The sequence below is a fragment of the Buteo buteo genome, chromosome Z, assembly GCF_964188355.1.
Source record: "Buteo buteo chromosome Z, bButBut1.hap1.1, whole genome shotgun sequence".
Classification (NCBI taxonomy): Eukaryota; Metazoa; Chordata; class Aves; order Accipitriformes; family Accipitridae; genus Buteo; species Buteo buteo.
In genome coordinates, this window is record NC_134204.1 from 24,741,991 (window position 1) to 24,766,791 (window position 24,801).

Below are 24,801 nucleotides of genomic sequence, written 5' to 3' on the forward strand. Positions count from 1 at the left end.
AAGGGGATAGGGGGAAGTGTGGCTTTGTAGGTTCACTTCGGTAGCAACAGCTCTGAATGGACTTGTCCTGGCTTCACCTGGGATAGAGTTTATTTTCTTTCTAGTAGCTGGTATAGTGTTATGTTTTGGATTTAGTGTGAGAAAAATGTTGATAACACACTGATGTTTTCAGTTGTTTCTAAGTAATATTTAGTCTAAAGTCAAGGATTTTTCAGCTGCTCGTGCCCAGCCAGCGAGAAGGCTGGAGGGGCACAAGAAGTTGGGAGGGGACACAGCCAGGGTAGCTGACACAAACTGCCCAAAGGGGTATTCCATGTCGTGTGACATCATGTGCAGTATATAAACTGGGGGGAGTTGGCCTGGGGGGGTTGCTGCTGGTGAACTAACTGGGCATCGGTCAGCGAGTGGCGAGCAATTGCATTGTGCATCCCTTGTTTTGTATATTCCAATCCTTCCCTCCTTCCCTCCCTCCCTCCCCCCTCCCTCCCCCCTCCCTCCCCCCTCCCTCCCCCCTCCCTCCCCCCTCCCTCCCCCCCTCCCTCCCCCCCTCCCTCCCCCCCTCCCTCCCCCCCTCCCTCCCCCCCTCCCTCCCTCCCTTCCTCCTTCCTCCCTCCCTCCTTCCTTCCTCCTCGTCCTCTTAAGCTGTTCTTATCTCAACCCACAAGTTTTACCTTTTTTCCCCAAGTGTCTCCCCCATCCCACTGAGGGTTGGTGGGGAGGGGAAGTGAGCGAGTGGCTACATGGTACTTAGTTGCTGGGATTAAACCAGGACAGGACTACAGGGCTGATAAGCTGTATTCCTTTCGTTCTTTTCTGTTTAGCCCTGTGGGTCACTGGTCTATGCAGAGTAAGAGGCTTTGATTCCTTGAAGCCCATAGCTTTAAAGAACAGTTTAGAAAGTAGAGGCTGGCAATTTCTATGCTAGGGATTTTATATTCATCATTCATTGTGGACTTATTCAAAATGATGAACTTTGAACTCATGAACTTCATTGCCCTCGAGTGAGCCTCCCTTCCCAGTACAGCACAGGCCGAGTGCCTTATCTTTCTTCTGTAGCTAATATATGTGTGGGGATCTAATATTGGCAGCTAATGCAATCATCTCAGTGGCAGACAAAGGTTGTTACCATGTTGAAGGTCTTGAATTCTGTCCTTCCTGAATGTGCAGCATGCTACAAACTGGTGAGGAGCTCAATTTCTCAAGTGTTTCTTTTGCAAATACAGAACACTTTACCCATAGGAAATCTGGACAGTAGCTTCATCATTTTGCATCACTGTTTACTAGTTGCCATAAAAATAGAAGGCACTGCTACTGTTAGGTATGCAGAGGAGGTTTCATTAGTCAAAATTTGTGACATACTGGAACAACTAGGACTAGTAGCAGCTGTGAGAGAAGGATCACAGCTATTGTGTTGTTTTCTTCAGATAACCAGCTTCTCATTTGCTTCTATGCAGACTAGGATAAATCTGAAATATTGCTGAGAGGAGGCTGTGCATGTTGTTGCAGGGCTCAGAAGACTCGCACCACACTGGATGCTCATGTTAGGAGTGCTGCAGTGCTTTAGGCAGTATTTCGCCCCGCCCCCAAATAAATCTGACCTGGTCATGGGCATTGCCTAGCTAGGAGGTGGTACAGTGCTGCTTGTAAATTCTATCTTAAATAACTATCTGTACACTTAACCATTTTGCTGTAACATGAATTACAGCCTCACAAGTAGCTCCTCTTCACTGGAGGCAACACCAGACATAATTCCAGGGTAGTAGAGAATTTAGCATTATTTTCTCAGGAAATTGCTTGTGAAAATGAAACATAGCTCCTAGTGAGCAGCTGTAAATTTTAAGCAGAAAGTACAGTACCTGTGTTTCCACAAGGAGTTCAAGGTCCTTTGACAAATTAGAGAATCGGGTCAAAGCAAGTAACACAGCTACATTAGCCTCAAGCAGTGAATGTAGACTAGATTTTAAAATGGCTCTAAAAGTTGGAGTTACTGAAGAGCTGTAAACTAGGCCTGAAGCCTTTAAGTAATTTAGAGAAAAAACAGGAATATTGGTTGTAAGACTGGAGGGATAGACTGCATAATATTTAGGTGGGAGCAATTCAGGAACCTAGTTAAATATTTCAGCATTTTTTGGTCACCTTAACACATGTGCAGAGTGTTTTATATTTGTGCCTAGCTAAAGGTATTTTAGAGATACTTTTTCAAGCTGAGATTTGTGTTAGAAGTGGAGTAAGGTAATGTTCGGGGCAATGCCAAAGTTCATGAATTTTCTTACTTCTTTTGAAAAGTAAACTTTTCTTGCTATGTTGAAATGCAGCATCAATAAAATACAGAGCACTTGTATACCTGTTGAGATCCATACAGTGAAATCAGAGGATGTTTTGGAAATCTCTTGTTGCCATGTTATGAAAACACAAAGGTGGGAAGTAGGAAAGCAAATTCTTCATTTGAAACCGTAAGAGGCTGCAACAATGCTACTCTGATTATGTCTTTGCAGGCAGAATAGGGCATACCACTGTCATTGAACAGATCAACAGGGCAATTGATGGTCTGGATGTTCTTAATACATTCCTTTTGTGTTAAAGGGATCCTCAAATTTACAATTGTCTTTATAACATACTGAAAATCATGAGCAGCATTTAGTAGTCAAGGCCAAGAAACCAGGAGTGAGATACTGTGCTCTCTCTTGAAAGCACATACAAAATAAAGATAAACTTCCATCTAAGTGCTCCAGCTGTAGCATTCTGAAAAATAAAGAATAGAGAAGGGAAGGTGGGCCTGTGGGGAGAGAAAACAAGGTGCAAGTTCAGTGCCAGGATTAGGAGAATGTAGCAAGATGACAGCTTTGAGGAGAGTGAATGGAAACTAGAAGGCCATCACAATCTATGTGATAAGTTGTTATACAATAACAGAAGCGTAGCTCAAGGGTGGCAAATCAGGATTCAAAATTACCCAAGACAAAGTTGTTATGTGCTAGAACTTACTGTGGCTGTTCCCATCATTTTGCCTCAAAGTTCGCAGTTGTGTCTCAGCAGATGTGTACCCAAGCTTTCCAGTTAGATTAAATTGAAGCCCCATTTATATGCAAAACCGTGGAAGATTTCCTGTTTATTTTTTCCTTTTTTTTTTAATGTCCAGGCAATTTATACATCTTTATTTAACTGTTTCTCTTTGGGAAGATGTAATTTTCTATTTATCATTTTATTGACATTTGAGCAAATTCTAATACTCCCTGTTGAACTGTGGGAGCTGAGAACACCAGTGTCACAGGCAGTCCTGGGCACAGCTGTTGCAGTGTGCTTAGTTTAGTGTACTGGTAGGCTGTGGAAATGTCATCACTGCTGTGAACTGGGAGCATCCTGGAGGAAGACAGGAGGTCTTCTGCAGGAATAACATGCTGCTGGCTAGGGCATAGTTTTCTTTGTAAAGCATAAATGCTGTTTGCTGGGGTTGCTGTGATCAGGGGATATGAATGAGTGATGTTAGACATTTTTATGTGTTGAAGATCATTTAAAAGCACTTTATATAGAATAAACAGTGTATATGTGTGGAAAGGTGAGAGAGGTAATTGCGTTGCAGTTGTCTCCTGAGTCTGGTACACTTGAACTAAACAGCTTTTTTTCTAAGGAGTTGTAGATAACTGAATGCTAGTGGAAAGTTATACAATTACCTGCCTGTGACTGTAAGACTGGTGAATGCAATTTAGACAGCTGAGGAAACATAACCACCATGTCCCGGATATTTACTGGACTATATAGTCTTTAGAACTTTCTGGTTCTTCATCTTTAAATATGGTAGTTATGACCCTACAGATCCACATGATCTGTAGAGGGGATTTATTAATGTGCTGTAATAATATGCTCTGGTTACTATCTATCTTTCAAGCGTTCACCTTGGCACACTGTCCAAATTAAAGCTCTGAGAAAGATCTGCATGCCAAGTCCTCAGGCAATCCTCAGTTTATTCATACAATTTTTTAAATTTTTTTTATTTTATTTTTTTTTTTAAGGATTGCAGCTTCAGGCACCCGAAGGGCTCGCTTTTCTAGGTGCCAAGAGTGCACAAAGGGACTGAAATAGGGAAAAGATGAAATTACAGGAAATGAAGAAGCTAAGACTGACTAACAGGAGATAGCAAAAAAAGAGAGAGGAAAACCAGAATGTAAGGGAAAGAAAAGCAAAGGAAAATGGTTGTAATGAAGGGGTGGAGAGAGAAGTGAGCGTGAGGGGAGCAGTAGGAAGAGGTGCAGGAGGACAAAAGGCATGAAGCTACCAGAGAGGAGTACTGGAGCTGACTAACTCTGTCTTTATTCCAGCTTGGGAGGGGCAGAAGAGAGTGAGACTTAGTAGGAGGTACGAAGGGTGGGGTTTGTCTTGGGTTTTGCCCAAGGTGGTTTTCCCCTGCTTTCATAATGGTGTAATATAACATCTTTTACATGCCCTGCACTAAGGCAAGAACAAGGGATTAATGAAAGCTTTTAGAATCAGTAAGAGAAACTTTCTTGTCCAGAAAAAGTTTTTCTCCACAAAGGAAAGCCGAAACGTGTTGATTTTTTTCAGTGCCTGTACCTTTGGTAGCTGTGGGAAGATTTTCACAGAAATAGTAAGGCAAGAATTGCTTTTTGTGTTTAAATAAATAATTGTATGCTGATAATTGGACCTCATGGGAACAACAAATTGAATTTAAAAACCACATAATTGTGTCCCATTTTCCCCTCCCCCTATTTTCTTCTTTTAGCCCTTTCCAACACTCACTACTGGTGGTAATTATATACCACAGTATATGGAGATGCTATAAGCATTAAATGCTACGAAGTAGATTTCAAGGAAGGCAAATGTTTTCAGGATTTGCCTTGAGGGATATTGAAAAATGCAGCAGTAATGTCCAGTGTCAGTGTTTCACAGCAGGGTGATTCCTTCTCCTGAGCCTTGAAAGAAAGAAGGCTTGTCCACATGAGGTTTTCTTTCACTTTGCTTCCCTCACTGCTTTGACCTTATCTAACGAAGCTTACAGGATATTTTATACCCGGTATCCCAGTGGAAATTCTGCATGTCAAAGTATATCTTAATCCCACGTTACCATGCAGATAATGCAGTGATCTTTGTTTTGGATTACCTACTGGTGATCATACCCCTGATATGAATCAATCCTGATGTCAGGGACTGAACTAGAACAGAAAATTTTGCACCTGGCAATGAGGGAGCCAACCCATCGAGCAACTTCAGAACAACCTTCATGAGAAACCTGTGACATGTTTTTAAATCCGTTGGATAAAGTCTGAGTCATAATTATCTGACAGCACACTTTCAGAATAAGCATTTGTCGGAATGATTTATAACACTGTGCCATAGCTGGATTTTGTGTATAATCCTTTGTTGATGGAAACGCCCCAAATCTGCCTGAGCTGAGAGTATTTGCTATGTCTGGGGGGCAGGGAGGCAGGTCAGCATTTGCTGTATCTGTTGTTTGCTTTGGGGGGCGGGGGAGTTGTTTTAAGTTTGTGTACTAATTTGTGTTGACTGAGACTCATCCTGTTATGAAACAAAATGAGGTTTGTAGCCATCGTCTAATGTGAAAGGCAGGCTAACTACTTTAAACCCAAGTATTTATATAATACATATGCAGTTTTTAAAATATATATTAATTTGTAAAAAGAGTATTTTAAAATACCTTTTTAATAGTTACTCAGACTTTTTTCTCTCCCACTTGAACTTCTCAGTGCGGTTTATTTTGTGAGACACAAAGAAACCAGACAAAGATTTGCCATGAAGAAAATTAATAAGCAGAATCTCATCCTCCGAAACCAGATCCAACAGGCCTTTGTCGAGCGTGATATCCTGACATTTGCAGAAAATCCATTTGTTGTCAGCATGTATTGCTCATTTGAAACAAGACGTCATTTATGCATGGTCATGGAATATGTAGAAGGTAAAATGTTTATTCTGTTTTACAGAGGAAGATGTGTTTTCTTACATTAAGAAAGAAAAATAACCCATGTAGTACTTGCATTAGAAAGGCCTCCGGTGTGTCCTCTGTACTCTGGCAAATACAGATTTAGGATCTAAATCCAACAGTGATTTTCCCAGTCATTATCTCCCAGTGAGAGTTTGTAAAACACTTGTGCTCCAGCTATAATGGGAAATAACTGCTCTTTGAATAAGTTCCTCGTAGAATGTAGTTATAAGTGTCCTGGCATTCAAAGTTCATGTGGAGATGCTGTTTGCTTTTCTGGAGTTCAGATTTTCTTTAGCACATGTTGGGGTATTTGTATTATTTGTAATAGTTATTTTTACAAAGAAAGAAGGAAGAAGAAGCAATTTGAAAAGGTGCTGATGCTGAAGGAGAACAGTGGACAGAGGCAGTGCAAGATGAGATACCCAGGCTGCGGTTGTGTGGGCTTTTTCATTTTGATATCTGCGCATGCCACCCTCCCACCCTCCCCTTTTTGGGCAGGGGGAAGTAGCAGCACAGACTTTATTGGTTCCCAACTGAACCCTTGTATTACTTGCTCCCAGCTTCATACTGTGTTTCCACTACAGTTGTTGGTGTGGTTACCTGTTCAGTTGAATCATCTGACTGGAAAATAAACATTTATGAGTACAGTTTGTGTCTCTTTCTGCAGCATATATGGATTATACTGAGACACCTCAGAATTTATAATGTCATCTGGAACATTTGTCCTGTTTTCACAGGTGGAGACTGTGCTACTTTGATGAAGAATATGGGTCCCTTACCTGTAGACATGGCAAGGATGTACTTTGCAGAGACTGTTCTGGCCTTGGAATACCTTCATAATTATGGAATTGTACACAGGGATTTGAAACCAGACAAGTATGTATATAGAATATAACCAAAAAAGGACTTTGAAATGGTTAGATAAAACATGAAAGGTGTAAACTTGCTTTGAATGTTTTTGAAAATTTTTTTTTAATGAATGTTATATAGATTCACAACTTCTGCACAAGATTTGAATTTTCTTTACCTGCAGTTACAGAAAACGTGTTTTTTCCAAAATTGCTCTTTAAAATTTTCTATCTTTAGGATGGAAGAGGCTATTAGAGTAGCTAAAAAAAAAAAAAAAAAAAAAAATACTTACTCTTCTGGCTGAAATGAAGGGAAATGCATTTTGGTCATTACGGAAAAGGTCTTTCAAAGTATGCTTGAAACACTGTTTAATACAAAGTATCATCAGCTAGCAGATATTTGCATATATGAAGACAAGATTGACCAGATTTGGAAATCTTTCCTGTTACATGTTTTGGGGTTTTTTTTCTCAATATTTAGAAATACAATATGGCTCCTGTACATGTAAATAACATTACAGCAAGTAGCTGCAGTAAAAAGTATGACAGTTGCAGCTCCATTAATCTTCTTCCTGTTTCACATTTTAAATCAAAAAACAAACAAACATCCCCCCCCAACCAACGAAACCAAACAGAATTGCAGTCATGTCTGTTGAATGACAATACCTTCATAGCACAATACCTCAGACCATTGTAGTATTAGTTACTAACTTAATACCAGAGGTTTTTTTCAAATTAATGATGCAGCTAGTTACAGACAGAAAAAGCTCACCTCACTTCAAAAGCAACATTTATTCTATTCTTGGTCTTTCAGATGATGACTGTTTCTTTTTCTTCAAAGCATCTAGCGTTCAGCTCTCAACACTTCTATGGTTCTATTAGATGTTGTATTATTGCATATAAAAAGTTTGTTTACATCTGATAATAATAGTAACATGTAAGACTGTCAGATTTTTAACCTGTTTATTTTGTACCTGCTTAAATTACTTTTTAAGCTGTCTTTATATTTTTTTGCAGTGCTAATGAAACATTTTCCTCCAAGTATAATAATGATAAGCACATAATGTTAAATTATATCACAGTAACTTCAGATCATTCTAATTTTCAGTTTATTGGTAACATCCATGGGCCATATAAAGCTTACAGACTTTGGCCTGTCAAAGGTGGGGCTAATGAGTTTGACGACCAATCTGTATGAGGGTCACATTGAGAAGGATGCCAGAGAATTCCTTGACAAACAAGTAAGACACAGCCTTTTTCATTTCTACATTGAGTGTTCAAATGAAGAGATGTTTTGCCAGCAGAATGTACTGTAACACTATATAAACTGTTGTTACTTCTGCATTGATGTTCAAATTGCGTGTGTCAGTTACTTTTACTGATGCCCTGCAAATTATTCTAGGCTTCTTTCTTTCTACATTACGATCTATTAGTAAGATGAACAGCCTAATTGTGTGCAAGTGAATCTGTGAGAGAGACAAATGGAAAACTGTTTTTATAAGGAATTCAGAAATCTCAGCAGAGTACTTGTGGAGCTCATGATGCATTGTACAGCCAAGGGTGCTAAAATCCTTGCTATGGCCCATTTCCCTTTAAGCATGCCTCATTACCATTGCTCACAATCTGTTCACTGTAAAAGTTACTTAAGATAAAACCATCACAACTTTCATGTAAAAATAAGGATATGTTTAAGTTAAGGAAGGTATTTGCTGTAATGGACACCCATGTATGAAACACAAACCGTCCTTTGCGTGACAGATATGCAAACGTTGATTATGTTGCCTGTAAATGTAGCTAGGTCATTCTAAAAACATTAGCTATTACGCAAGCATTTTTCCATGTTTCCATATTATTTTACACCTCAAGAATTATAAATTAGGTGACATAGCCCAATTAGACTTGTTTTACCACCATGCTTCTTTTCTTTCTTTTAGGTCTGTGGTACACCGGAATACATAGCTCCTGAAGTGATACTGAGACAGGGTTATGGAAAACCAGTGGACTGGTGGGCTATGGGAATTATCCTTTATGAATTTCTTGTTGGGTGTGTGCCATTCTTTGGAGATACACCAGAAGAGCTGTTTGGACAAGTAATCAGTGGTGAGGATCATCACAAAACCCCCCAGATTTCTTAGCTTGCTGTGAGACATTTCAGTTTCACTTAATAGTAAAGATATTTACAAGTTTACTGATAGACTAGGTTTTCAAACCAGTTTTGCTCAAAACCCCACCATTATTCTAATATTGTAATAGACAATTTGCTGTCAAAGCAGTAAGAATAAATTTGGATGAAAAACTGTATACTGTTGCTAAGTACAGAAATGCAGTAAGGTAGAGCACAGTGGTTAAGCTGCACTGTTTGAAAAAAGCAGTATTGGTAGAAAACTAGTGCTACTATGGCACAGCAATTTCAGTCTTTAATAAAGAAATTATACCAGAGAAGAAACGGTTAAAATAAATTTGCATAAATGGGAAAATGCCTCATGGCACAATAAAGAAATTAACAAAGTTGTAATAAAACCCTAAAACAAATGTCTCCCGAATAATAAATAATGAGAAAGAGAAGGAAACAAATTCAATTCACAGATTGTTAATGATTTCATTGGTGATTGTTGTAGTGTAATGTTATTTCTGTAGCAGCTGTTGTTCTTCCATTTAAAATTCAATAACCTTTTAGATCTTAACCTGCAGGCTGACCCTAAGTATTGTTATGTGGCTTGTGGCAAAACTGAATGATAATTAAACAGAATTGTTTACTATCCTACCTGCTGTTTCCATAAATTACCCAGATGCATACATGTAGAGGGTCTCTATTTATGCCAAAAGTTTAACAGAATGGCACCTCTGTTACTGAGTATTTCCCAGTCTGTTTTACGGTCTGCTTAAAAGTTCTAGTACCTAAGACAAAAAAAAAAACCAAACCCAAGCATACAAAAAAACCAACAGAAACAAAATTAACTGCACCTCTGGTTCTTTATTATCTGAGAATGCAACAAATCCCCTCTTGTACTTAAGGAGACACTCTGTCATCATCTTGCTTTCCTCCATCTCTGAAGCTGAAAGCCAGACTTGTTTATAAACTTTAATGAAATGGTTTTGTGAGTTGCCTCTAGTATGTGACCTCTTTATACAACATCCTAGCTGTTCATGCATTTATAACCATGTTGTTTTCTGATGTGATATGCTGAGGCCTGAGTGGCAAGGAGAATCAACTGTTTAATTAACACAAGCAGCAAATGCTGGCTTTGTTCTGGATGCCTCATGGCTGCAATGCATATTCATGCTTTATTTTCCAAATTAGATTTAAACTGCAGTGGAAGCTGTAGGCAGGCAAACATGGAAATAACTCATATTTTTATTGCATTTCCAGACACATGCACATGTGTTTTTATCTTTATGCTCTCTGGAAGAAGGGGAGGGAATAGTCTAAAGTTAATGACAAAATTTGCACTTTAGACTTTATTTTGCATGTGGCATTAATTTTATGTTTTGTAAAAAAATTGTCATGGGTTACAATCTAGCTGATACTTATGTAAATAACTTTATCTGTTTGAATGTGTCCATTTATCTTCCAGAAATTATCAGTAGAAGTGTATGTTTGTAAACCTGGTCTATTCCCACTCACTCTCCAAGGCTGTTTGTCAGCTTAGTTTCTTGGTTTGATGTTGACTTTTCACTTTCTTTTTTAATTTAAATATCCTAACTTAGTGAAAGCATTATTACTATCAGTATCTGCAGGAGAACTCTTTTGTTGGGTAAGTTTCCTGTGCTGAAATATATGCTGCCCTTGTATTCAACTGTAAAAACCATGTTGAAGAACCCAAACTATAGCCTAGACTTTTACTCCAGTTTCTGTGGGTGAAATCTGCGTCTACTTGGAAATCTACTTTAAAATCTTGCTCCCTCATTTTACCTCCCTCCTTCATTGTAGGTTGCCTTTCCTGCCCCCAAGTTGTGTGAGTACAATAGTGGGAGGCCTCAGTGTACTAAGTTAGATGTCTAAAATGATTGGGGTTAAAAATAATGCTCCAGAAACAGGTTACATTTCGTGCCTGTTTATTTCAGTAGCTTTCCTTAAACTCTGAAATACAAAGATTAAACTTGTTTGTAGCTTCTAATGGTTATTTCTCTAGTGATGATCAGTTCGAAGGAAGAGTCTGGATCATATAGTGATGACAAAATCCTTAACAGCCTTCAGTGTTTCCTGAGCTCTTAGCATTCTGTTTCTCTGACACCAAAATCCTTGTACCTCCCAAGAAACTTCTGCAGAAGTTTTTTCTAAATATTACATTTGTGGAGGCAAGTTCAGCTAAAGATCAGACAAAACTTGCTATGTAAGCTGTTATAAAGTTAATGTGCATACTGAAACTGGCACAATTTTCCATTGTTTAATTTAAATGAAAGTTTGGTGGAAATTTTATTCAGCCTTACCTGAATACTGCAGGGTTTACTGTCTTGATTACATCATTTAGGTCCAACTTGCTATGAAGTGCAAAAAGGCTTAGTAGTATAAGAGTCAGTAGAGCAAGGTGGTTTTCCTCTGAAGTATGAGACACTTGGAAGAAAGCTCCATTGGCATGTATCTCTCCAGAGCAGAGTCCGATACCTCGGCCCTTAGTCATGGGATTAATGACTTCAGTTAGCCTACTAATATTAGAGAAAGATTACAGATGTGACCAGTGACTGCTAGGTCAGGTCAGCTGTGTCCATCTTAACAGCAGTTTCCATGAATATAACTAAAATTTAAACCATGATTCTGGGGGAGCAGGGAGAAGGGACAGAATCCAAATTGTGCTAATATTTTGCAATAGTTTTCCATGAGCCAAGCATTCCTGTATACTGTTGTTAAACACTTTTGGGTTACTTACAAGGAAAATGGGAATATAACAATATGCTTACGAAGTCTGTATATAGAGAGTATAAAAATAGGAAGTAATTGGTATGCAGCAGAGAGCAACTTGAAAAAGTTGCCTTTACTCTGACTTTACTGTTAGCTTACTACAAGAGCTTTCACGCAGTTTCTGCTGAATGTTGGGATCAGACTTCAGTAATAACAAACAACTTTCTGTTTTGCTAGATGAAATCAACTGGCCTGAAAAGGATGAAGCACCACCGCCAGATGCTCAGGATCTGATTACCCTGCTGCTCAGGCAGAATCCTTTGGAAAGACTGGGAACAGGTTAGAAGGCACTATTTTAAATCGGTAGTGTGCTAGAAATAGCTTCTAGATTCTGCATTGGGAGCTTTTGTTCACGTATTTGTTTTGCCTGGGTAACATCTGTCAGGGCAAGTAGCATGACAACATGCTATTATAGCAGAGGGTATTTTATAGATTCAGACCAGTAATATGAGCTTAACAAAATAATTACTCTTTTTTTCAGAGTTTACATGTGGGCGTTCACATTTACTCTTCTCTTAATTTGATGAATAAAAAAGAAATTTCCCAAAGACCCAGTTAGCCACTGGATAGGGTTCCTTCATGAATACAGTGTTAAATAACTAAACACAGAAATAGAGAAGGGGAATCAATACACAACTGATGCTTCTGTTTTCAGAAGTGTCTTAGCCTGGCAAATTAGTTCCTCCAGGCATTAGGGTGGGTGATGAGTACTCAAACTAAATATTCAGAAATGACTGTCTGAGCTTGTGTTGTGAAAGGTCTTGTCATTCTCATTCAGCAAGCACTACTACCTTGCATGAAAAAGAATAAAACCAAAAGTATGAATGTTAAGGAAGTAAATGGATATCTGTAAGGACACAAGCTGCCAGCTTATGCCACTGTGGTGATTCCATTTCATGAGAAGAACCTGGCATGTGGTATTAGGAGCGGTGAGCCTGTGTAGGCTAATGAAAGCACTGTGCATTTATGTAATAGTGTTTATGTGTTAGTTGATGGAGCCAGATTTATTTGGGAATTGAGTGAGAGACAGTAATGAAAAATATTGCACATGATTTTTAAAGTGTTAATGTATGGGAACCGTAGTCACTGTCTGCCATCCTGCTGGACAAAGCACTATGTAAACACAGCAAAACAAGCATCCTACATAAAAGAGATCAAACATAAAGGTATAGTTTTATTTATAGTGAACACTGTATGCCATGAATATAAATACATTGGGGATGCTAAGGAAACCAAGTGGCAGGTTGAGTCAGCATTAGAGTACTTGGAAAATTGCTGGCAAAACTGAGTCCAGTGATCAGATTGTGCTGCATATTTTTAGAGTTAATGTACAAAGGAGCTTTAGGAATCAGTTACAACTGGCCTTGCCACAACCAGTCAGGGAGAACATGAGTATAACCCAGACCCGAAGTACTATTGATGTGGTCCCAAAAGACAGGTCTTCCTTTGGGACATGATGACGTGACCAAGATGAGTGAACTGCATGTTCCTTTGCTCCCTGAGCATCTGAGATCTGTGTGGACAGCCCTTAGACTTATTTCTAGCTGATGGTCTGGAGTATGTGGCATCCAGCAAAGTTTGTTGTTTGTTCTCCCTTGCCCTGTGTTGAACAAGTTAAGAGTGAGGGAGGTGTCATGCCCCAGTCAGCTTCTCCACTTGCTGCCTGCTTCATCTGCAAAGGGCACCACTGCCAAAGGCAAAATGGAAGAGCCACAATTAGTTCCATTCCCTTGTTTTAAGTATGCTCCTTTCAGGCATTGTTGTTTCATTGCCAGGATACTTTTTCCTGGTAAACACAGTGTTAATTCAAGACCATCACCTTGTGAGAGGCTGGATCAGAAGTAGATTGCAAATTCTGCCTCTTGCTACAGCTGGTTGAGAAAGTGAATTGACTAGAATGAGGCTGGCTTAACTATTGTAATGGTCAGTGCCACCACACGGAGCATCTGTGCAGCTCATTTACAGGCTGATTTGACTGTCCATGGTGTCTCAAGAGCTGGCAGTCTGAAGAATGAAGTTGGGCAGCCATTTATTTGAAGCACAGAGGGGTGTTTAGAAACTGCAACAAAGTTGGGGTTTTTTTAAGTGTCAGAAGCAACTCACAGGAACTGAGGCTGCAATGTGACAGGTCCCACAGGGGCACTGGAAAATAACAGTTTATCCCAGGCTCCACCATGCATTTCAAATGACAGCCCTATCTGTTTAATACATATTAGCTAATTGTGTAACACTCCATGAAAATTGTAATTGTGTATTTGCTCAGGAGACCTGAGTGGCATAGTCAAGTTGAAAGAAGAGAGATAGATACTATACTTTTTCGAAGAAGGAAAATGATAGAAAAAAGACCTCTTTGAGTTTGAAGTGTCTGATACCAATCAAGAATTACACAGTTCTGATGTAATATCCCATTACTGTGCTCAGAGAAATGTTCACTCCTTGGCTAGTGACTTACAATGAGATGTGATTTTTGGGAAGATTTGGCTTTTATGATTTTTTCCCTGGTGCAGTCAGAAAAGCAAAGAACCCAACATAGAAATCTTGACACTCAGAGACCAATCCTGGATACTTCACACTTCTATGGCTCTCTCCTGACTTGGCCTTGACATAGGGAAGTTTATGTATTCTATCCATGTGGTAGATTGACCCTGGCTGACCACCAGGTGCCCACCAAGCTGCTCTATCACTCCCGCTCCTTAGCTGGACAGGGGAGAGAAAATACGATGAAAGGCTTGTGAGTCGAGATGAGGACAGATCACTCAGCAATTACCGTCACGGGCAAAACAGACTCAACTCAGGGAAATGAATTTAATTTTTTGCCAATTAACAATGGAGTAGGATAATGAGAAATAAGAACAAATCTAAAAACACCTTCCCCCCACCCTTCCCTTCTTCTCGGGCTTAATTTTACTCCTGATTTTCTCTACCTTCTCCCCACCAGCAGCACAGGGGGATGGGGAATAGGGGTTGCGGTCAGTTCATCACACCTTGTCTCTGCTGCTCCTTCTCCTCAGGGGGAGGACTCCTCACTCTTCCCCTGCTCCAGCATGGGGTCCCTTCCATGGGCTGCAGTCCTTCAGGCACAGACTGCTCCAGTGTGGGTCCCCTGCAGGGTCACAAGTCCTGCCAGAAAACCTGCTCTAGTGTGGGCTCCTCTCTCCATGGGGCCACGGGTCCTGCCAGGAGCCTGCTCCAGCGCAGGCTTCCCACGGGGTCACAACCTCTTCGGGCATCCATCTGCTCCGGTGTGGGGTCCTCCATGGGCTGTAGGTGGAGATCTGCCCCACCATGGACCTCCCTGGGCTGCAGGGGGACAGCCTGCCTCACCATGATCTTCCCCACGGGCTGCAGAGGAATCTCTTCTCTGGCACCTGGAGCACCTCCTCCACCTCCTTCACTGACCTTGGTGTCTGCAGGGCTGTTTTCTCTCACATATTCTCACTCCTCTCTCCAGCTGCTGTTGTGCAGCATTTTTTTTACCCTTTTGTAAAAATGTTATCACAGAGGCGCTACCAACGTCACTGATGGCCTTAGCCTTGGCCAGCAATGGGTCTATCTTGGAGCTGGCTGGCGTTGGATTTATCAGACAGGGGGGAAGCTTCTGGCATCTTCTCACAGAAGCCACCCCTGCAACCCCTGCCGCTACCAAAACCGTACAGTGTAAACCCAATACAATCAAGTTGGCAGTAATTCTTGCTGCTGCAGGTTACCTGCTCAGTTTTTAGAATTAGATTTATGTTTACTAACATCCTCGCCCACCTCCCTAGGACAAAAATTCCAGTATTTCATTGGGTTCTTATAGTTGTTTCTTAACTTGAAACTAGTGTAATTGTTCTACACACATAAAAAGTAGGCAGTAATTGATAAGACGATAAATGGTGAGGTACTTCATACAGAATTGTGTATTACTGCCATAAAACACCAAAGGAGCTCCTGACAGTAATGGTATTTACACTGAGCAACTACTAAGAATCATTCTTCCTTACTTTCTAACTTGTACTTACTCATCTAGTGCACGTTTTTGACTATTACTACTACATCTGATGCATTCTGACTAATGTGTAGCTGACAGATAATACTTAGTATATCTAGAAAAATAGGAATGTTGAGAGCGGGGGAAGATGACAATGCAATGCCACCACTGTTAAAGAAATGTCAACAGCAAAACAGGGACAGGGAATTGCTCTGACAGATTATGGAGATTCTAGTGGAAATGGGTAGTAGATGTTCCTGCCTACAGGGATGACTATGCCTTTCCATGATAATTAGCATTTTTTTGGCCGGGATTTAGTTGAGTTAATGTCAGAGGATTTGGTATGATTTGCTCAGTGTTTTTCTCTGGCTCCCCCAGGTGGTGCATATGAAGTAAAGCAACATCAGTTCTTCAGGAGCCTTGACTGGAACAGCCTGCTGAGGCAGAAAGCAGAATTTATTCCACAGTTGGAGTCTGAAGATGACACAAGTTATTTTGACAGTAGGTGTTTGATGGTATTAAAAAAATGTGATGAATGCCTTGTTTAAATAATTACTGCCTTTGACTTTTGCTTACTGCTTTGAACATCTCCTTTATCAGAACCACTGGTAGTTTGACATTTCAGCAGAAATCATCTTAAGATTAAAATTACACTTTTAGTTAATTTTAATGCTTGGTACCCATTCTTCCTGATAAATTCAAATAGTTTATTTCCCTCGACTGTAGCTCGTTCTGAGAAATACCACCATATGGAAACTGAGGAAGAAGATGATACCAATGATGAAGACTTTAATTTGGAGATAAGACAGTTTTCCTCATGTTCACACAGATTTTCGAAAGTAAGTAAAAAATGCTGTAATTTTAGTATGTATTGTGTACATAAACATTTTGCTATTTTTAGGGAGTTTGGAAATATTAGATATGGAAGAGGTGTATAAGGGATTGTTTCTTCAACGAATGTTAACTGAAATTGAGCAAGAATTAAGTGTATTCCATTAAATCAAAACATGGGAAGATTATGTAGGGAAGTAATTTCTTGAATCCTTAAGAAGGTAATAGAAAATTGTATAAATAGGTTGGTATTTTCTGTAGACAATTCATGATCGCGTAACAGAAAGTATATGGAAACTGTTTTGTTAAATGCTAATGCACGTTTCTTACACTGGTTTCCTTGTACATAGTTTGTGTGTTGCTCCAGTTGTGTCCTAGGTATCTTGCAGGTGATGGCATAACAAAGATTACACTTCTAGCCTATAGTAGCTATTAATTAAATGACATTAGACTGAAGGGAAAAAGCAAAGTCATGGTTAGCATGTGATTTGATCAAGGAGAGATGTGGATTTGAGAGCGTGATTTGAATGCTGTGAATTGAAGGTAAAGCTGATTGTCCAAAGGGTAGTATACTTGAGTAGTTGAGAGCTAATTAATGCTGGACAAAGGACACTAGTAGGAGCAGAGTAGACACGCTCAGGAAATACTGTGGAGGGTAAATTGGCAGGAACTGATGGAAGTGGAATGCCTAATGAGCATGTTTTTAGTCTTAACATAGCATCCAGCAGTGATTTTCAAAAGCTTTCTGTTTAAGTTTCTTTAACCTACTTTAGGAACTGTTTAAAGGCATTTGGAAACTCTGTTTCTCTTGTTTGTCCTGGGTTGTGCTTTAAGGAATCGGTAGATCTTATGCTGGCTCTGCAGTATCACATACATATTGTATCTATGATAGCATGGAAGAGCAGAGACAGGAATCATGGATGTAGTTACCCTCATTCTATGTAAATTCCTTGTTTTGACTTGGTGGTACGTTTCAAATTCAGATACTGGTAAATGATGTAGTCTCTTTGGGGGTAACTTGAACAAGAGGCAATGGGCACAAACTGATACACAGGAAGTTCTGTCTGAAAACAAGGAAACACTTTTTTACTCTGAGGGTGATCGAGCACTGGCACAGGCTCTCCAGAGGGGTTGTGGAGTCTCAGTCCTTGGAGGTTGTCAAAAGCCAACTAGATGTGATCTTGACCAAGCAACTTTAGGTGACCCTGCTGGAGCAGAGGCGTTGGACAACATGACCTGCAGAGGTCCCTTCCAGCCTCCTTCTGTGATTCTGTGAGCTTCTGTACTTTTGAAAGCTCTGTACCACAGGAGTAGTTTGGTTTGTTAATGTTACACCATTGCATCTCTACTTGTGCCTCTCAGGCTGTAGAATATAGAGCTGACAGTTTCTGTGTACTGTTTGTCATCTAAGCAAACAACAGACTTCTAATGATCAGAGTTTATTTTTTCTAAATCCTTTAGCCAAGTAATTTATTCTTAACTTCAGAGTTAATTCAGGTTAATTTTTCTGCTTTCCACACCTGACTGGTAGATACTAAGTCAGTATCTTAGGGTTAGGGCTTTTTTAACCTGATTGGCTTTATGGTTGTGATTTAATCCAAGATGTCCATTAATCCTGTGACCTAAGACCCCAAGGCTGTGGATTTTGTTTGTACTCTCTTGGTTCACACAGTGAAATTGGGAGAAAGCTGATCAATTCATAATGAGAAGAGATGTTATTCATGACTGACAAGCCAAGAAAGCAAAATAGGAAAGCATTTTAAGAACACAAAACTCTTGGAAATTTAAAAAAAGCTCAAGAAGTTTGAAGTTTGCACTCTGAAATACTGTGTAAGCATTTAGAACAATGCAGAGTACAACCCAAGATGTGTTTTCCTGCGTATCTTTTTATATCATATGTCTAGTGATAAGTTGGGTTTTTTGTGGGTTTTGTTTTGTCTGTAATAGGTTTTTAGTAGCATAGATCGAATCACTCAAACGCAAGGTGAAGAAAAGGAAGATCCAGGAGACAAACCAAAAACTGTAACACTGCCTTCTGTGGAATCTTTAAGCTGGAGTTCCGAATATTCTGAAATGTAAGTAGAAGGAGGTGTTGGAAGTGGTCCACATCCTGCTTGTCAGGTAGCAGGCCTCCTCCTCTCAGTTACTGCATGAGAGTTTGCTTATTTTTAATGCAGACAACAAATATCTACATCCATCTCCTCTGACACTGAGAGTAGCAGGCAGCGACACAGTTCTGGTTTGCTTCCGAAGTTGGCCATATCAGCCGACGGAGAACAGGATAATTCCACCGGCTTAGTGGGACCTCGGGATGAACAGGAAAAGCCTGCATTTGTGAGCGAGGAAGTAGTGCAAGATGAACCTGAAGTAACCACTCCAGCAAGTACGATCAGCAGCTCCACGCTATCAGGTAATTCAGTGGGTCTCTTGGCTGATGACATTAGAAGAAGTTGTGGACTTTATTTCTTTAGCAGTAGCATTCATGGATTTAGAAGTCCTGTATTTCAGAACTGCTTTAAAAAAAAGCCATCCCAAGAGGGGTCTGGTTTGGGCTTAGGCTCAAGCTAATAAAAATCTTGTGAAGATATGTATGGGAAAGCTTCAACGTTTTTGGAAATGCCAACATTTGATGTTGCCCCACTGACTCTAGAGGGCTACTAGGCAAGTGAATAGAACGGCGACTTGACCGTAGAACCTTTGCAGGATTCTTCTTGTGGTGAAAAGGAGTCTTAGATCACTTGAGCACTTAAAGTGCTATTTTTATATCTTCCCTGACTGAATTTGGTGATCTTTTGATTGATCATCCTGGAGTCATTCCAGCTGATCCCTCTGGCTGTTTTCTACCACTCTGTGCTGCACCATTGTGTGTTTTTAGTTAAGACATCTCAATGATGTGTGCCTTTCACAGTTGGCAGGGTTTTCTTTGACTTGTGGAAGTCACTTTTGTCATTAGGAATCTAGGAGGGAGTGTTGTAAACCATTCCCTACTTAAATTATTTATTTCCTTTATGCATCCCTCACCTAGCTCAAGTATTTGCATGCGTTTCAGTAGGATCCAGGGCCCTAGCATCTTGCTGATTTTGTACTTTGAGCAGAGTCTTGTATAACTGTTGAAAGACCTGATACTTAACACAGCTCTAGGCCTTTATCAGTCTCATGATTGTCAATATATAGGTTCCAGTTACCTTCTCTATGCATTTACCTGTCTTCAGCTTATTTCTCTTTTGGACCCCGCTGAGTTTTCTCAAGATACCCCTTTATCCCATACCCCTAATTTCCCTTGTAGTCCACATGTTCCTTCCCCTTCCTCCTCCCCATTTCTGGGAAAATAAAGTTCCTCAGGCTCGTCCAGCTGTACAACCATTGCCATCTCTTTCCCCTGTCTGAAACCTTGACTCTGCTGTATCTCAAGTCTTGCTCACTCCCCCAGCCCTGTGTTATGGTGTTGGCATTAGCACAGCTGTCACAATGATAACTCAAAGCATCTGATCCTCTTCTGTCACTTATCAATTACACTTAACAGTAATTTCATTTTTCTCTGGTCCATTAACAACAGGATATTCAGTGACCTTAAAGGAATACTAGGAATTATTGCTATGTCTTTAAATAAGTGACCTACCCTTGGTGCTTGTTTCATAAGGTCATACAAATTTTCTGTGACATCTTTGAAATTTTTGAAGAAATCCTGTGCATGTTGTTCACGTGACACAAGGCCTTTATGGGTTTTTAGAATTGTTTGAAACATTGTTGTCCTTCCTTCATTTAGTATTGTGGAAGTTCATTACCTGTCATAGACTAAGACCAATGTCGTTGCAATACTGAGTTTAGTGGTGCCAGATATTTCTCCTGTGTGGTAGAAAACCACCCAAAGGATAAAAGCAAAAGGTAATAATTAAAAATAAGATTATACTTAATGTTTTAATTATTTTGGAATAGTTGTTAAGCTGATAGCAAATTATGTAGGATTGGAGCCTTTCATTTACTTTAGGAGGAGTTCACATGAAAATTAAATATATGATTAGGTTCTCTAAGGTGAGTGCTGCATATTGAGATACCAGGCTTGCTTCGGCTTTGTCTCTTATTTACTTTAGTCAGTGACTACAAAAAACTGTTGCTTCAGTTCAATCTGTTAACATTTATGCATTCTCTAAGTCTGGAAGAATTAGTCAGATTTATGTAGTGTTCTTTTATGAACTTGTTAACAGAAAGAAGAATTCCTATCTCACAATTGTACTGTTTGCCCTCCCTAACCCCCAGTTTCCCCTCAATGTGTTTATCCATTCTTCTTTGTACAGTTGGCAGTTTTTCAGAGCACTTAGATCAGATAAATGGAAGAAGTGAGAGTGTGGACAGTACAGATAACTCCTCAAAGCCACCCAGTGAAGTTGCATCTCACATGGCTCGTCAGCGGTTAGAAAGCACAGAGAAAAGGAAGATCTCTGGAAAAGTCACAAAGTCCCTTTCTGCAAGTGCTTTGTCCCTCATGATCCCAGGAGGTAGAGATAAATCTTTTTGTTTGAAATTTCATGATTTATGCATGCTTGATGGTTTATGTTGTAAATGCAAGATTCTGGAGAGTCCAGAATGGATTCTGCATCACACTTTTTTGTTTCTCGTGTTGATTACATGTGTTACTAGGTGGTGCAATCTCATCAGTGACTTACAGTGGTCACATTACAGCTGAGGGACCTTCTCTGACAGGCAAAAATGTAGCTTAGTAGTGACTACTTTGTGTTTGACCATGTGCATGCCTGACAGGATGCTGGCTTCAGTCCTTGGCCTATCCTACATTAGGAGTGTAGCTTAAATTTTAAGTAGCTCAATATGTGCAGCTCCAAGAATAGCTGTTTGTTACAGCAGCACATGCAGCCTGACTCATTCTCTCTCATCTCTGTAAGGAGAGGTGATAACCCAGAGAGAAGTGTCACAAAAGTAGAAATAGAATGTAGGCTCCTGGTTATACTACACTGACTTACATGGAGTACTCAAAATCTGAAGCCAGAAATACTGCTGTAAGTAGGTGGAAGTATAACAGTAGTATTGAGTGTTTCCAGATGAAGTATTGGTGCTTTGATTTTTAATGGTTCAGAATCAAAGTCCAAATTTCCCAAACTTTGAGGGACTTTTTTGCGAAAGTGGGATTACATCTCAACTTCACACACTGGCCATATACTGCTTTTAGACCTTAGGAGTAATAGTTAAGTATCTGCTGGTCTGATAACATAACCCTGTGCTTGCTCCATATGTTCAAAGTGGCTTTAACAGTAACTTCAGCAGGTTGCTTTAAGTCCTCAGGCTAGTGGAGAATTGTATAGTGTTGAAGAGTTGGTTCTGGCTCTCCTCTTAGACTTCACCTGTCCTTGGGTTGTAAAGCACATGTGCACCTTAATACTTTGGTAAGCAAACAATGTGCTATTGTGCATGTGTTTTGGAGCCCTTGGAGAGGTGAGAGACCCATCTGATACCTATTACAGCAGGAATTTCTGATTCACCTCATGTTTTCTACCCTTCTTCACCATACAGTTTAAAGAACAGCATAGGCTTCCCATGCAGTTCATGTAATTCCAACCCCTAGCCATGAGGATTTTTTAATGAGATAAGTCAAGAGGAAAATGTTGGGTCTTGGTTAAAGAGGAATATTTTGCCCCTGCTTGAAGGAGGACAACTAGGTGACAATGAAAAAAATACTTAGCATTTCTGTGATGCTGTCTGAATGTGAATGGTCATTCTGACAAAATGCATGAGAGATGAAGGTGACTTTATTTTTACAATGAGAAAGATAGTGACCACATGCTCAACCTGTTCAGGGCAGTATTGACACTGAATACTGCAAGTGGCTTGCAAACACTCTGGGCTTATTCCTTGTGTAGACTCTTTCTTCCAAATAATGTTTCTCTCCCAAATGTCTTAAGTGTTTTTGTGGTATACCCCTGTAACAGCATCATGGTTATTTTTTCTGCTTGTAGAGGGCCTGTAGTGCATGCTTATTACTGAGATTGGCTATCGCAGGAGCATGATATACACATAGGTAACTACAGACCCAAGTAACACTTAAGAGTTATTCATCAGTTTGTATTCTAGTAGTTCTTTCACAGCTGTCGAGTAAGAATCACTAAGTTCAGAGATGATATAGACTGAGTTACTGTGCTTATTAAACTACGGTTTCCTTTCAGTTTAATCTCAGCATCAATCTATAAAATCCAATCCAAATTGCCTACACCTAGAAATGCTGTCATTGTATCTATATCAGCCAAAATACTGTATGTTAGCTGTACTTAATACTGTACAAAAAACCTACCTTGTTCATGCTTATCCATAAAGTAAACTATAGCAACAGATGGCCAGTGTTCCCAACCTGAGTCATTTAGCTGAGAGTCACAGGACTTGTCCCACAGGAGCGGACAATCTGGGCATGTTTCAGAGCCAAAGGGTGACAGTGACAGCCCCCTCAGGGCATGGCTATTCTGTGGGATTCCAGCATTAACCCAGTGATACCAATCTCTGGGAGCCTCTGGTGACTCACATCCAGGGAGTAGCACCTCTGCTGTCAAAGCATATCTGCCCTCGCATGACATGGCTTGGCATGAACACCAAACCTGGAACCTTTCTGAGCTGCATTCCTTTGCACAGCTGTCACCCTGTTACAGTCACCAAAGTGTGTTTTATTTATGCTGCTGCAATTGTGTTTACATTTGCACACACAGGAGCATATAGTCCTTTCAAAACAATGAAATGAAACAAAGCCATAATGGATATTGTTGTTGCAAGAAATTCTTGTGGTCTTACATGATGTAGCAGAATGTAGAAAGGGAGGCTTGGTACAAGAATAAGTTCCTGTCTTATGTACCAGTTAGATATTGTGGTTTAATTACAGTAGTCTTTACCTGTACCTACATAAAACTGAAACCAAAAAACCAACTAGTGCTTCGTTTAGCACTGCTGATTGATTCGGGGGGTGGTTTTGGGTGTACTCACAATAACGTCTGCTACCAGACTCTGATTTTCTTTTCATGAGTGTTTGTTAGGAACAGGCTGAGAATTGTTCTTTCAAAGTTCACAATGAGTGTTTTTCCTATCTAAAAGGAAAAAGCATTCTACATCTAACAATTTAACTCTTGCATTAAAACATATAGTTTACACTACAAGGTAAGAAATTTAGTTCTAAGATCTGGTTATTGGTTAAACTTCTTATTCACTAAGATACACTCTGACGGAGGAGAGAGTTTTTGTGCAAAGGCAATGATATATTTTGACACAAAGATGTCATAAAACTAAGCCAATTCCCTGTTCTGTGTCTGTATTTGTGTGTGCTCAGAATGTACTCTGATAGGCAGATTTTTTTCTTCCAGATGTGTTTGGTGTTTCTCCTTTGGGAAGTCCTATGTCTCCTCATTCCCTATCATCTGATCCTTCATCCTCCCGAGATTCATCTCCCAGCCGTGATTCATCGATTGCTGCTGCAAGTCCTCATCAGCCAATAGTAATTCACAGTTCAGGAAAAAAGTATGGCTTCACCATCCGAGCAATCAGGGTTTATGTGGGTGACAGTGATATCTACACTGTGCACCATATTGTTTGGGTAAGATAATATGTTTTTTTGCTTAAATACAGCCAAAGAAAACTGTAATGATGCATTTGCTTTTGATTTTTGTACCTATGGTATCTGTTTCTTGACAACTACTGTGTAAATTGTGAAGTTGTGCCAAATAATTTTCTTAGAATGAAATTTGTGCCTGTACACAAGATCAGTGTTGGCTGTAGGGATGACACAAGCCACCTTTTGGCAGAGGTGGTACCTACATATGTTGTTGACCTTCTGTGTGGGTCACTTTCACTTTTGGGAAGTTTGGCAATTATGAACAGCCATGTCTAAGTGCAGAGTACTGCAGCTTAGAAAACCAAAGGGGTGGTGCAGCCCCTCTTTTATTGAGGGCAGGATCTGCAAAACTAGGAGATTGTAAACAGAAATTGTTGAAATATACATGGAGTTTATTAAACTGCATCAGCTAAGGGATTCCTGAAAGTTCACAGTGTTTTACTAGACACAAGTAGGTTGATTTCAAGCACTGACTTTATTCTGTGTAGAAATGTGCAAATCATTTGGAATTGTGAATGTCTTTGAGGATTCTATGGCACAGGAAAAAAGACTGACTGTCTTGAATAAATCCAGTATTTTTCATGCTGTGTTCACCACTGATTTGAACGAAGTGGGAGACAGGCTAAAGGAAGAAACAGCAGTTCTTGCATTTAATTGGTTATCAACTTCCTTAATTATAAATGAAATATATATTTATGTAAA

General features: G+C 39.8%; 1 protein-coding gene across 3 annotated transcripts in view; it reads left to right on the forward strand.

Moving 5' to 3' along the window:
* The window catches only part of MAST4 (microtubule associated serine/threonine kinase family member 4), a 310,167-nt gene that overhangs the window by 273,827 nt on the left and 11,539 nt on the right, over positions 1 to 24,801 (forward strand). For all 3 annotated transcript variants that reach the window (XM_075021547.1, XM_075021549.1, XM_075021548.1), the window contains 11 exons: positions 5,718 to 5,926; positions 6,691 to 6,829; positions 7,910 to 8,042; positions 8,736 to 8,901; positions 11,879 to 11,980; positions 16,050 to 16,172; positions 16,398 to 16,510; positions 18,450 to 18,577; positions 18,680 to 18,912; positions 20,798 to 20,998; positions 23,852 to 24,081. In XM_075021547.1, coding sequence (XP_074877648.1) covers positions 5,718 to 5,926; positions 6,691 to 6,829; positions 7,910 to 8,042; positions 8,736 to 8,901; positions 11,879 to 11,980; positions 16,050 to 16,172; positions 16,398 to 16,510; positions 18,450 to 18,577; positions 18,680 to 18,912; positions 20,798 to 20,998; positions 23,852 to 24,081 — 1,777 coding nt within the window. The remainder of the gene's footprint in view (positions 1 to 5,717; positions 5,927 to 6,690; positions 6,830 to 7,909; positions 8,043 to 8,735; positions 8,902 to 11,878; positions 11,981 to 16,049; positions 16,173 to 16,397; positions 16,511 to 18,449; positions 18,578 to 18,679; positions 18,913 to 20,797; positions 20,999 to 23,851; positions 24,082 to 24,801) is intronic.